The 13,170-nt window shown below is 55.4% G+C and overlaps 2 protein-coding genes across 3 annotated transcripts in view; one reads left to right on the top strand and one right to left on the bottom strand.

The window, feature by feature from the left end:
• The window catches only part of kidins220b (kinase D-interacting substrate 220b), a 35,733-nt gene extending 26,408 nt beyond the window's left edge, over positions 1-9,325 (top strand). Inside the window, exons 24-30 of the mRNA XM_030345713.1 lie at positions 1,593-1,801; positions 3,221-3,346; positions 3,920-3,952; positions 5,167-5,304; positions 5,684-5,782; positions 6,028-6,243; positions 7,123-9,325. Of these exons, the coding sequence (XP_030201573.1) occupies positions 1,593-1,801; positions 3,221-3,346; positions 3,920-3,952; positions 5,167-5,304; positions 5,684-5,782; positions 6,028-6,243; positions 7,123-8,328 (2,027 nt within the window). The 3' untranslated portion in view covers positions 8,329-9,325. The remainder of the gene's footprint in view (positions 1-1,592; positions 1,802-3,220; positions 3,347-3,919; positions 3,953-5,166; positions 5,305-5,683; positions 5,783-6,027; positions 6,244-7,122) is intronic.
• An 843-nt stretch (positions 9,326-10,168) lies between these two features.
• Positions 10,169-12,085, bottom strand: LOC115534754 (DNA-binding protein inhibitor ID-2-B). Of its 2 annotated transcripts, none has more exons than XM_030345956.1 (2): positions 11,530-12,085; positions 10,169-10,874 (listed from the first exon to the last, which is right to left on the bottom strand). In XM_030345956.1, exons 1-2 carry the CDS (start codon positions 11,872-11,874, stop codon positions 10,863-10,865), a joined length of 357 nt encoding a protein of 118 aa, XP_030201816.1. In that variant the 5' UTR covers positions 11,875-12,085; the 3' UTR covers positions 10,169-10,862. The 2 variants fall into 2 exon arrangements, with proteins under 2 accessions (XP_030201816.1, XP_030201815.1); XM_030345955.1 differs by having other exon boundaries at positions 10,169-10,877; positions 11,530-12,079.
• Positions 12,086-13,170: the final 1,085 nt, after the last annotated feature.

The following is a 13,170-nucleotide window of genomic DNA, read 5'->3' as shown; positions in this document are numbered from 1 at the left end:
ACACAAACACACACTGTAACACATACACACACACTGAAACACACACACACACACACACACACACACACACTAAAATACACACACACACACACACTGAAACACACACACACACACACAGAAACACACGCACACATACTGAAACAGACACACACACGCACACAAACAAACACTGAAACACACACAATAGACACACTCACACATACGCCTCATCAAGCCTTGAGACAGGATGTGAGGTCAGAGAGGATTTGACGGACTAGGGGGCGGTACTTCCTGTCCTCCCTGCAGGCCGTCTGCTGAGAGCCAATCAGATCACGTTTAACTGGGACCGGCTGGCGTCGTGGATCAACCTGACGGAGCAGTGGCCGTACCGCACCTCCTGGCTCATCCTGCTGCTGGAGGAGACGGACGGAGTGCCCGACACCACCACCCTCAAGGCCATCTACGACAGGTCAGGGGCACGCCCTCCTCAAGGCCGGCTACTCCTCCTCTCTATTCCTCCTCCTCTCTGTTCCTCCTGATGGCTACTCCTCCACTCTCCTCCTCCTCCTCTCTGTTCCTCCTCCTCCTCCTCTCTCCTCCTCCTCCTCTCTGTTCCTCCTCCTCCTCTCTGTTCCTCCTCCCCTCTCCTCCTCCTCCTCTCTGTTCCTCCTCCTCCTCCTCTCTGTTCCTCCTCCCCTCTCCTCCTCCTCCTCCTCCTCCTCCCCCTCCTCCCCCTCCTCCTCCTCCTCCTCCTCACCTCCTCCTCCTCCTCACTCCTCCCATCTCCTGCTCTTCCATGGAAATAAAAAGCATAAATGAAAAAAACAATTCACAGAAATATTGCTTTAAATATATTCTATATCTGAACATCTATATGAATAAGTTGTCGTATAAGAGTGCACGGAGTGCGGGTTGCCATGGCGACGGGATGCTGAGTGTGTTGGTGGTCCAGGATCTCCAAGGGCATCCCGACCACCAAGGACGTGGAGCCGCTGCTGGAGATCGACGCCGACGTGCGGAGCTTCGAGGTCTTCCTGTCCTCGCGCACGCCCGTGCTCTCGGCCCGCGACATCAAGACCTTCCTGCCCTGCACCATCAACCTGGACCCCAAGCTCAGGGAGATCATCTCAGGTGAGGGGGGGGGGGGGGGGGGGGGGGGCAGGGTCAATACACAGGATACAGGAGACCCGTTGATCAGGATCAATACTGCGGGGGGAGATGATCCCTCCGTGGATCCAAAGAAGACCTTGAATCTAACCCCTGATATCCCCCCCTCCCTCTCTCCCTCCCTCTCTCTCCCCCCTCTCTCTCTCCCTCCCTCTCTGTCTCTCTCCCCCCCCTCTCTTTCTCCCACCCCCCTCTCTCTCTCTCTCTCTCTCCTTCACCTTCTCTTCATCCCCCTCTCTACCTCCCCCTCGCTCCCCTCTCTCTCTCCCTCCCCCTCTCTCTCCTCCCCTCTCTCTCTCTCCCTCCTTCCCTCCCCCCTTCTCTCTCTCCCTCTCCTTTCCTCTGTCTGTTTCTCTCCCCCCGCTCTCTCTCCCCCCCTCTACCTCCCCCTTTCTCCCCCCTCTCTCTCCCTCCCTCACCCTTTGCCCCCCCCCCCCCCCCTCCAGACGTGCGTGCGGCCCGGGAGCAGATGAACCTGAGTGCGGCGACGTATCCCAGCATGCAGCAGGAGGCGCAGGTGCGGCCCACCTCCATGTACAGCCAGCCCTCCACCGCCTGCTCGCCCTCCGCCTCCTTCGTGGGCGTGGGCGGCGGCGAGACACACAGCAGCTACTACAGCGGCCTGGCCGGGCCCCAGCACCCCTTCTACAACAGGGTCAGTCTCCAGCACCTCCTCTCCTCAGCTCCTCTCTCCTACTTCCTATGTCCCCCATCCCTACCTCCTCCTCCTCCTCCTCCTCTTCTCTCCCCCCTCCTCCTCCTTTCTCCCCTCTGTTCTCTCTCTTCCTGCTCCTCTCTCCCCAAGGTCCTCCCCCCCCCCCCCCCCCCCCCTTCTCAAGGGAGCAGGCTCAAAGGCTGCCGGGTAGCGGGTCAAAGGTCAGGCAGCCCCTGCTGCGCTGTGTGGGAAACCCCGACTTCATCTCACTCCTCCATCTCACTCCTCCATCTCACTCCTCCGTCTCACTCCTCCTCCGTCTCACTCCTCCTCCATCTCACTCCTCCGTCTCACTCCTCCTCCATCTCACTCCTCCTCCGTCTCACTCCTCCTCCGTCTCACTCCTCCGTCTCACTCCTCCGTCTCACTCCTCCTCCATCTCACTCCTCCGTCTCACTCCTCCGTCTCACTCCTCCGTCTCACTCCTCCTCCGTCTCACTCCTCCGTCTCACTCCTCCGTCTCACTCCTCCATCTCACTCCTCCGTCTCACTCCTCCGTCTCACTCCTCCGTCTCACTCCTCCTCCATCTCACTCCTCCATCTCACTCCTCCGTCTCACTCCTCCTCCGTCTCACTCCTCCTCCGTCTCACTCCTCCTCCGTCTCACTCCTCCTCCATCTCACTCCTCCTCCATCTCACTCCTCCTCCATCACACTCCTCCTCCATCACACTCCTCCATCACACTCCTCCATCACACTCCTCCGTCTCACTCCTCCGTCTCACTCCTCCTCCGTCAAACTCCTCCGTCTCACTCCTCCTCCATCTCACTCCTCCTCCATCTCACTCCTCCTCCATCACACTCCTCCTCCATCACACTCCTCCATCTCACTCCTCCATCTCACTCCTCCATCTCACTCCTCCATCTCACTCCTCCATCTCACTCCTCCTCCATCTCACTCCTCCTCCATCTCACTCCTCCTCCATCTCACTCCTCCATCACTTGATCATTTGATTTTCCATTGTTTGATCCGCCGTTCAACTTTAGTCTTTATTTCTCCTTGTGGTGTGATTTAAGTTTCTGATTTTGTTTAAACCATGTTTTATATCGTATATCGCTGCTGGGAAATACACATATAATAAATAATGCTAATCTGATTTAATGTTATGGCCAAGCAATATAAAACTATTTCTACCCTGTCATTTGTCATTTATATTTAATTGGATTGATAATAATAATGTAATCTCATTAGCATAAACACATTTCTAAAACCAAACTAACATCTAAAACCAGCCCGTGTTAGATCCCAACTGAAGCAGCGATGTACTCTGAACGTCTTTCATTTGATTGGTTTATAAACTGCCCCCCCCTCCCCCCACATGTCAATCTGTGTCCTGCCCTACACCCATTGGTCCATCCAGCCTTATTTCCCCCAACATGTCTACCAATGGCCACGCCCCCACCCGGGCTTCACCTACCAACCACCTCACCTCCTGCCACGCCCATTCTCTAGGACCGCCCCCTACAGGGACTACTGCTGCGCACCTGTAAGTACCCCCCCCCCCCCGACCGGGTCCAAGCCCCGCACTCTCTGCTGCTCTAACCCTTCTTCTGACCACGTAATTGGTGCAGGGCCCTGTCAGTTATGGACCGTAACAATGATTGGTTGATTGGTTTCGGGTGGAAAGGGAGAAGGGGGAGGGGGAGGGAGAGGGGGGGAAGGAGGTGGAGAGGGGGGAGGGAGGGAGAGGGGGGAGGGAGGGAGAGGGGGGGGGGGAAGAGAGGTGGAGAGGGGGGAGGGGGGGAAGAGAGGTGGAGGGAGACAAGGGGGTTGGAGAGGGGGGAGGGAGGAGGATAAGGGGGAGGGAGAGGGGGGAGGGGTGGAGAGGGGGGGTGGAGAACCGGCCGTCTCCATGGAAACGCCTCAGCAGCCCACCCTTCAGTCGTTGGGGTTAGACAGTCACAGGCGATCGATCCCAGAGCCTCTCAAACCGGTCCTCGCCGGTCTGTTGTTCCTGAGGTCTGTCCTCCGTCCCTCCCTCCGTCTGTCTGTCTGACCATCCGCCTCCCTGTTCTCCTGTCTGTCTCTCCCTCCGTCTGTCTGCCATGCGGTTCTAAAGCTGTCTAGGGGTTCATCTTTAAAAAAGAAGCAGGTATTGATGTTTACTACAAGTCCCAGCATGCACTTTGTTCCAACTCGTTTTCTCCTGCCCTGACACCCTGCTTGACGCCCACCCCTCTGTCGTCACACCGTGTTCTCTCTAGCCTGGATAGAGCCCACGTCTGTAGGCTAACATGCTAGTAATGTCTCTTACCTTCCGATGCTAACTCCGCCCTCTAGCCTAGCATACACTAGCAGTGGTTAGCATGTCCCCAAGCTAGTGGCGCCCGCTCATTCCTCCGGCGTACGATCGCATTGGTTAGCACCATTGAGCTGGCCTTGGATGAATGTGTTTGTGAAGATTGAAACTAACTCATAACCCGACCATATCACTACCATCATCCTCCCAGTCGTTCCGCTCAGACACTGAATACAGACGATTATGAAGAGAATCTGGAGTTCATTCCACCGTCTGGGTCAGATCACACAGCAGATAGTTACCATCTCCACCTCCACCCACCCCAGAGGGTGGGGGTAAACCATCAACACATCCCAGTACCTGTGATGTGGTGGGACAACGTCCACACATCTGCTGCATCTTCTGATCTTGCTGCCCCTCCCCCTCCCCTAGAAGACATGCCCCCTCCCTTTCCTGTAGAAGACACACCCCTCCCCCTTCCTGTAGAAGACACGCCCCCTCGCATGAAACGCACTAGCCTCAGTAGGTAGTGAACGTAGTGATGAATGAGTGAGCTGTGAGTGAGTGAGTGAGTCAGTGAGGAATGAGTGAGTGAGTGAGTGAGTGAGTGAGTGAGTGATGAGTGAGTGAGTGAGTGAGGAGTGAGTGAGTGAGTGAGCTGTGAGTCAGTGAGTGATGAGTGAGTGAGTGAGGAGAGATGAATGGTGAGTGATGGGACCGATGGAAGAGCGGGTCTCACCGTCTCCATGGTGACCAGTGGGGGCGTGTCCCCAGCCCGGTCGGGGCGTGTCCTCACCCAGGTGGGGGCATGTCCTCTACCCGGTCAGGGCGTGTCCTCCCTCGGTGGGGGCGTGTCCTCTACCCGGTGGGGGCGTGTCCTCTACCCGGTGGGGGCGTGTCCTGACCCGGTGGGGGCGTGTCCTGACCCGGTGGGGGCGTGTCCTCTACCCGGTGGGGGCGTGTCCTGACCCGGTGGGGGGCGTGTCCTCCCCAGTGGGGGCGTGCCCTTCCCGGTGGGGGCGTGCCCTTCCCGGTGGGGGCGTGTCCTGACCCCTGGTTCTCTGCAGGCCGCTGCCTCGGTGGTCTCCGGCGTGCCCCCCGTGCTGCTCTCCTCCCTGACCACGGAGGCCGTGTGCGAGCGCGTCCGCCTGGTGGAGGGCATCGACCACGGCATGCTGCCCCAGTACACCGCCACCATCCGCAAGGTAGGAGGCCCCACCTGGACTGGGACCACTGGGACCGCTGGGACCGGGACCCGGACCACAGGGGCCCCGGGTCTCAGTCAGAGGTCCAGTGACCCTGAACCTGCACTACATTAAACAACAGTCTACCACATGAGGATACATCATATTATATATACCTATAATCAATATGCAAGCCAAGGTAAACATAGATATATGTATATAATAAATGTAGACTGACCTGGCAGATGTGGTCACAAATGTCAAAGTTAATAGTGAAAAATGTGGCCGATATGCACATAATAAAAAAGAATACGTTGTTATGGAGTGTAGACAGTAAGTAACGTGTGTGTGTGTGTGTGTGTGTGTGTGTGTGTGTGTGTGTGTGTGTGTGTCTCTCCAGGCTAACGTGAACGGACGTGTGCTGACCCAGTGCAACATCGACGAGCTGAAGAAGGAGATGAACATGAACTTCGGCGACTGGCAGCTGTTCAGAGCCACAGTGAGTCCCTCCTCTGATTGGTCCTCAGCAGAAGCCCCTCCTCCCGTCTCTTCTGATTCCATCCCAGAGACCTGATTGGTCCCCAGGAGAAGCCCCTCCTCACGTCTCCTCTGAGTCCATCCCAGGGATCTGATTGGTCCTCAGCAGAAGCCCCTCCTCCCGTCTCCTCTGACTCCATCCCAGTGATCTGATTGGTCCTCAGCAGAAGCCCCTCCCCCGTCTGACTGTGGTTCCGCCCCCTCCAGATCGTGGACATGCGCATCATGGAGAGCCAGGTGCTGCAGGACGACGCCGCCAGTGAGCAGGGCAGCATGGCGGCCCCCCGCGCCGCGGCCCCGCCCCACGTGGGCGTGGCCAACGCGGACGGCTCCTCCCCCATGTACAACTTCAACCTGAGCTTCGAGGAGCTCAGCAACCTGGGGCTGGAGGAGCCCCCCAGGACCTCCAACCTGCAGTGGATGGTGAGTCAGGACCCCCACCCGACCTATAGGGGGTCCCAACCCGGGTTAGACCTGCTGTAGGGGGTCAGGACCAGGACCTAGGGGGTCCGGACCAGGGTTATTCCTGCTGTAGGGGGTCTGGACCAGGGTTAGACCTGCTAACGGGACCTAGGGGGTCAGGAACAGGACCAGGGTTAGACCTGCTGTAGGGACCTAGGGGGTCCGGACCAGGGTTAGACCTGCTGTAGGGACCATGGGGATCCGGACCAGGGTTAGTCCTGCTGTAGGGGGTCTGGACCAGGGTTAGTCCTGCTGTAGGGGCCGTCTTAGGGTCAAGGAGAGAGAGCAGGACCTCCTCCCCTCAGCGTTCGATGCACCAGTCATTGACAGGCAGTCAGGATTCCCTGAGCCAATCGGGGAGGAGATGGGTGGAGGGGGCGGGACTTCAGCCTAAATGTTCTCTCCCAGACGCAGGAGCAGTCGACCAGAACAGACGTTCTCTCAGAGCGTTTCCCTCACTAGAGCTGACCGATGGGCTGTCTCCAACCAATTACCCTCAAAGCATCCCGTAAACCTTCCTACTGCCTCTTAACGAGGGCTGGTAACTCTCAGAGTCACTAATTAAACAGAATGAATGCTACATTAGTTATAGTAGAAACCATAGCAACCGCATCACCGGTCCGATCAGGAAACGGATCGACCACACCAGTGCCCTACAGGAAGTGATGCGGGCTTCGGGAGATGACTTCCTGTCGTGTTGCGTCTCTCAGAGAGAACCAACGACCTCTGGTATTAGCCATGACAGGAACCGCAGCAGCCCCGTCACCCGCCCCACAGGAAGTGAGGCGGGCTCATCGGCGGTACAGGGGCGTGACTTCCTGTCTGGTTGTGTCCCCTCAGAGCGGCGGGCAGCGGACGGCGAGCATGACCAGCCTGAACTCCCAGGAGTCCTCCAACGACATCTGGCGCCTGACGGACCGCCAGCAGTCCGAGTACCGCTCGGCCTACCAGGAGTACGTGGCCCAGATGGCCAACGTGGAGATGGGCGGGGCCGGGGAGCGCCCCGTGCAGCCGCAGCCCGGCCACTTCATGACGCCCGCGCCCCCGGAGGGCGGAGCCAAGGAGGGGGCGGAGCCCGACGCCCGCAAGCCCTACTCCAAGAGGCCCGGGGCGGGCGGGGCCGGGGGGAAGCCGGCCGCCGCCGAGCCGGACGCCGACGCCCTGGACCCCATCACGGAGGAGGACGAGAAGGCGGAGCACCACGGCTCCGCCCGCTCCGTCCTGACCCGCAAGGCCAGCTCCTCCTCCGAGCGGGGGGGGGCGGGGCTGTTCGCCGCCGGCGCCGCCGAGCTCAAGATGAAGGCCAGCGGCGGCGGCTACCAGAAGCTAACGAGCGACGACGAGTCGGAGGAGTCCGACCACGCCCCTCTGCTGAAGGACGGGGGCGGGGCCGCGGGCCAGGGGGGCGGGGCCCCGACCGCCGCCGGCGCCCCGGCGCTGAAGGGGAAGGACTTCCTGTCCGACGTGACGCTGGACAAGAAGGACTCGTCGGACTCGGGGGTGCGGTCCAACGAGAGCTCGCCCAACCACTCGCTGCGGGACGAGGAGGCGGAGCTGTCCCAGCTGGAGGGCGCCAACCTGATGGAGCTGGAGGAGGAGACGCAGGCCCGGCGCCGCGCCCCGCCCCCCGGCTCGCTGGGCGGGGGCGGGGCCCTGCAGGACGTCCGCATGTCCATCTGCTCCGAGGACCAGTGCAGCCTGCTGGCCAGCAGCCCCGAGGAGAGCTGGTCCTCGCGCTCCTACAACCTCAACCTGGCGCCCAGCACCCTCGCCAACAACAACACCAACAACCGGCCCCGGCCGGCCGGCCCCGAGGGCTCCATCTCCTCCTCCACCGCCTCCTCCACCACCGGGGACGTCATCTCCCCCCCGGTGGCCTCCTCCACCACCTCCTCCTCCTCCACCACCACCAAGCCGGGCCCCCACAACGAGAACGTTCGGGTGGTGCACCTAAAGAGGGGCCCCAACCCGGGGGACCCCCCGGAGATCTGCTCCGTCAGCTCCGACACCGTCACCTTCGGCGAGGAGCGGGAGAGCATCCTGTAGGAGGGGAGGAGCTACGGCTCGACGTTGAGGTGGTCGCTAAGCGAGTCCCTGTTGCCGTTTGTCAGTTGCTCCGTGTCGGTTGGTTAGTGGTGGTTTGTTTTGTTTAAGTAGCTCCGCTGTGCGTTTTGTTGCTCTCTGGGCTGAAGTAGCTTAGCTTTAGCCTTAGTAGCTTCTGTGTGCTGAGCTAGCTCGCTAACTTGCTCTGGTGTAGTTGCTATAAGTTGCAAAAGCTAGCTAGACCTTGTAGAGTTGTTGTCTGTGTTCTAAGCTAGATAGCCCTGGCAGGGTTCATTGAATGCTAGGTTAGTTAGCCATGGCAGAGTTGTGTTTGTGCTAAGCTAGCTAGCTAGTCCTTGTGGCGTTAATTATCGTAACTTGGCTAGCCCTGGTGGGGTTATTCTATGTGCAAGGCTAGTTAACCCTGGCAGGATTGTTATGTGTGCTGAGCTAGCTAGCGCTAGCATGGTTTGGATGTGTATGCTAAGCTATCTAGCATGGTTGTTCTGTGTATGGTAAGCTAGCTAGACCTAACATGGTTGTGATGCGTGTGCTGAACTAGCTAGCAGTGTTTTAATGCATGCAGTCTGGATGCACTAGATTAGAATCACCTCTTGAACAGTTCTGCTGGTGTCTGGCGTTTAAGAAAACCAAATTGAAGTCATAAACTTTATTTTAACTCTTTTGAAACATGAGCTAGAAAACTAAGTCAATGACCTTTGAATTAATATTGAACCATTAATGACAATATTTAATATTTTAAATCCAGCCATGTTGTTTTATGAGTAATATTCACAGGAACTCACAGGTGAACATGGTAATAAGTGGAAGTAGAAGAAATACTACGAAAATAGTATAAGTAAAGTAAATATTCAGTGTTGACCATGATCTGACCCGACCAGGTCCATCTTGTTTGTGTTGTGTTATTCTGCTGGTTCCTGATCTCTGAAAGAGATGACAGATGAGGTGGTCTAACCCCCGACTCTCCCCCCCCCCCCCCCCCCCCCCACTCTCCCCCCTCCCCCCCCCCCCCCCTCTCTCCCCCCCTCCCCCCCCCCCCCCCCGACTCTCTCCCCCCCAACTCTCTCCCCCCTCCCCCCGACTCTCTCCCCCCCAACTCTCCCCCCCCCCCCCCCCCCCCGACTCTCTCCCCCCCAACTCTCTCCCCCCCGACCCCCTCACCCCCAACTCTGTCTTCTAACGGGACTGGTCGTGTTAAAGGTGTCACTCTCTTCAGACGGCACCTGTGTACGAATCGTCTGTGAAGTTTGTTAACCAGCTGATTTCTGGATGAATAGTTTATAAGACCTTTTTAAGACAGTATTAAACCACTAACTAACCTAACGCCCGTTGACTCAACTCGAAATAAGTCTGTTCCCGTCTGTCATCTTATTCTGACCCACCAGGAGGTTATGAATAGAAGTTCAGTGTTAACAAGTTGTGATGTGAAGTTGATACTGCGTTATGTTCGTCTCTCGAGTTATTAAGGACAACACATGACTACAGTCGTCCTAGAAACCATAGCAACTAGAAGACCTGCTCCCGTTTTAAACCTGCTTCTGTCGATTGTCACTGTGCACTTAAATAAACTGCTTAATAGATGTGACAAAGTGAAACCTAGGAGTTAAAAGCATGGACCAATCGAAGCGCATGTAGTGAAAATCAACACCCATGTAGTGAAAATCCACACGCATGCTTGTGTTAAATCGCTGGTGTTTTGCATGCCTTGTGATGTGAATATTTAATGTTATATCTGTGACACTCCAAGATGAATAAAAGCCGTAACTGGCATCAAGAAGTGTCTTAAGGTGGAGCCATTTGAAATAAAATGCTTTTGGTTACAGAAACTGTTATAAGTCTTGTATTTTTTTCTTAAAGATATGCCATCTATTTGGAGTTGAACATTTAGTAATTTTGCAGAATCATTTATCCAAAGAAAACAAACAGTAGATTTAAGGGATAGTTTGCTGGTCAAAACTTAAGGTAGGTCTACTTAAAGAAGCAGAGTTGAAAAATTTAAACTGTCAAACCAGGTACATCTTTTAACCAGCGATGACCGACCACCGCCGCAAGATGTCACCACAGAGCAAGTTCAAAATAAGTCCGTTAATATTCGGCTAATTAACAATATAACTTGATTCCATTCAGAGTCTTTAGTCCACTTATCAAAACGGCACCGTTCATATAATATATATGCATTCCTCAAAACATACTTTAATATTTAATGCTACATTATCGTGTATTTGTATAAAAGTGCAACGCAGGCCACCCTGCAGCAGGCCAGTAATGTTCAGTTAGTCCCAATAAAACCAGTAGAATACAGAAACCAGTTACAGGTCCGGAGCCGGAGGGGACCAACGTTACGCCGGTTTAGAGTCTGGCGCGTCCTGTACGGTCCAAGGTGGGTCCAACTGACTCCCGGTGGAGAACAGCGGTCCGCTGGACCACCTAACCCACTAGCGTCGGATCAGCACCCGCCCCGGGGGGCCTGTAGTCCCGCCTCCCTGGTGGAGCAGGCCCGCCAGTCGGGTCGGAGGTCAGGGTTCCAACTTCTGGATGAGACGTGAGGAGAAAAATAAAAAGAAAAAACGTTGCGTTTACCCGGCACAACCAGACCCGGTGCAGCCGCCTTAAGCCGGCCACACACCGGCACAAAGCGCAGCGGTCCGCATTTCACGCGCGTAATAAGCCGCCCCTAGCACCAATAAGAAGCGGCGCGCTGCAGCGCCGTTTCGAAAGAAGAAGATCAATACACTTAGTAATTAGTAGGTGTAGGCTACCATAACGTAATACCAGTTGTTTTCTGACTACATATATGGCCCTGATGCTAATAATTCTCCGTTTGTGCTTACAATGATAAAGTCACATTAATTCAAAGTTACTTCATGTACTGTCGGGCACTTTGTTTACGGTTTAGTCACTTTACACACTTTATTTACTTTCATCGCTCATTTTTTTTGCATTGTGGAATTATTAATTTAGTGGATCAACAATCTCCATATTTATAGGAGCTTGTATCAAGCCAAGATGTATCAAACAGCTTAAAAAAGCGCTTTTTCAGGGGTGGCGACGCTAGGGTATAAAGCCTAGTGGGGCGGTGCGCCGCCGAGTGCTGGCGCGCGTCTGGCCGCCGCCGTTGTGCGCTAGTACGTCCGAAATAATGGGGGCGTTCTTTTTGACGCGCCGGTGTGTGTTGGGCTTTACCTGGAAGGTGAGCGCGCGGACTTCGGAAGGGGCTGCGGACCGCGGGCTCCACGGGGGGTCCTCTTGGTCCCGGAGGTTCTGGGTCTGGGGGCTACCGGCCGTGGGTCCGGGCTCCAGCGCCGTCTGCAGGTCCAGGATGTAGTCTATGACGTGCTGGAGGAGGTCCACCCGGCTGAGGCTCCGGTCCGGCCGGAGACCCGGGACCATGGCCCGCAGGAGCCGGTAGCAGCGCTCCATGTCGGACAGCCCCTCCTCCGGGAGCACCGGGCTCTTGCCCCGGGTCCTCCTCCCCGGGAGCAGACCCCCGCTGCCGGGTCTCGACCGCAGCGGACTGACTGCCTTCATGTCGACCGATAAGGAATCAATAAAGCTACGATCAAACAAGGTTTTAATCAAATAAGATAGCGAACAAAATGTGATAAAATAAAACGAAGCCCTGGATAAAATAAGGTTGTGATCGAATAAAGTTAATATTGCAAAAGTTTGATCTATTCTGCCGTTATATGATTACTACCCCGTCTCCTCTCCGGGCTCGAGGCGGGCCGGTCTGACGGACAGGTGCTTATATACAGGACAGCTGTCTGGAGTGACGCGCCTATTGGCCGAGCGAGTTGCTCCCCAGCTGTAGCCCCGCCCTCCTCGTGTTGTTCAAGCAGCTGTGATCGGAGCCCTAGCGGTGGCGGGTACAGAACCATTACGGGTCCTCTGGAGATGAGTTGGAGTTCACTTCAACGTTTACTCTTTTCGTTCCATTTATATCTTCTACCTTACTTTGTTTCAATGTCACCATCAGTTACTAACTTACATGAAATGTGTCCGTTTGTTCCATAATGTAGATTGGCATGGCCAAGGAAATGTGCGCGCGCACACACACACACACACACACACACACACCTAGACCAGACAGCTGGAGTGATTACTGTTTTGAAAACTTTAAAACCAAACCTGTCATTTACTCATTATCTTCCACCACAAGATCACATCTCCTCCCCCTCCTCCTCCCCCTCCTCCTCCTACGAGGAGATTAAAAATGGTATAACTACTCATTTATTCTCCTTGACACATTCCTAACATTCAGACACTCAGAGACAGAGACACAGACAGACAAACAAACACAGACTGACGTCTACTGCGTAGATGAATGATGCTTGCCAAGTCATAAGAATTTTGCTGTGCTGAAGCAATTTGGTACATGCAACAATAAACACACTTTGACTTTGACTTTAGAGACAGGGACAGACTATCAGACAGACTAACAGACAGACAGCCTACACACAACATTCTAGAATATTTTTCTAAACAATTATTTCTAAATAAGTTTGTCGCAGAACCTCGCAGAGAAAGAAAGAAAGTTCGACCACATTCGCTTCACTTTTAACTTTGATGCGAACACTTATGGCCTTGAAATATTAAACCTGACCGAGGTTCTACTGAAACGGGTTCGAAGGACCAATCAGAGAGCAGCTCCTCCTTCTACCTATGTTCTACGTTTACATCGAGAGGCACCACCCCCCCCCCATCCCTCCAGAGGTCAGAGGTCAGCGGCGCCGGGCAGACGGAGAGGAAACAGCGGATCGGGTCTGCGCATAAATTAACCTTCATCTGGGACGCCTCCTCAAACGTACACAAAACACCCCTAAT

Source organism: Gadus morhua, chromosome 21, assembly GCF_902167405.1.
Source record: "Gadus morhua chromosome 21, gadMor3.0, whole genome shotgun sequence".
Classification (NCBI taxonomy): domain Eukaryota; kingdom Metazoa; phylum Chordata; class Actinopteri; order Gadiformes; family Gadidae; genus Gadus; species Gadus morhua.
This window is presented reverse-complemented; position numbering and strand designations above follow the sequence as displayed.

What these genes read in the sequence shown, in the direction of transcription:
- LOC115534754 (XM_030345955.1), bottom strand. Translation starts at nt 11,874, where the DNA reads ATGAAGGCAGTCAGTCCGCTGCGGTCGAGACCCGGCAGCGGGGGTCTG.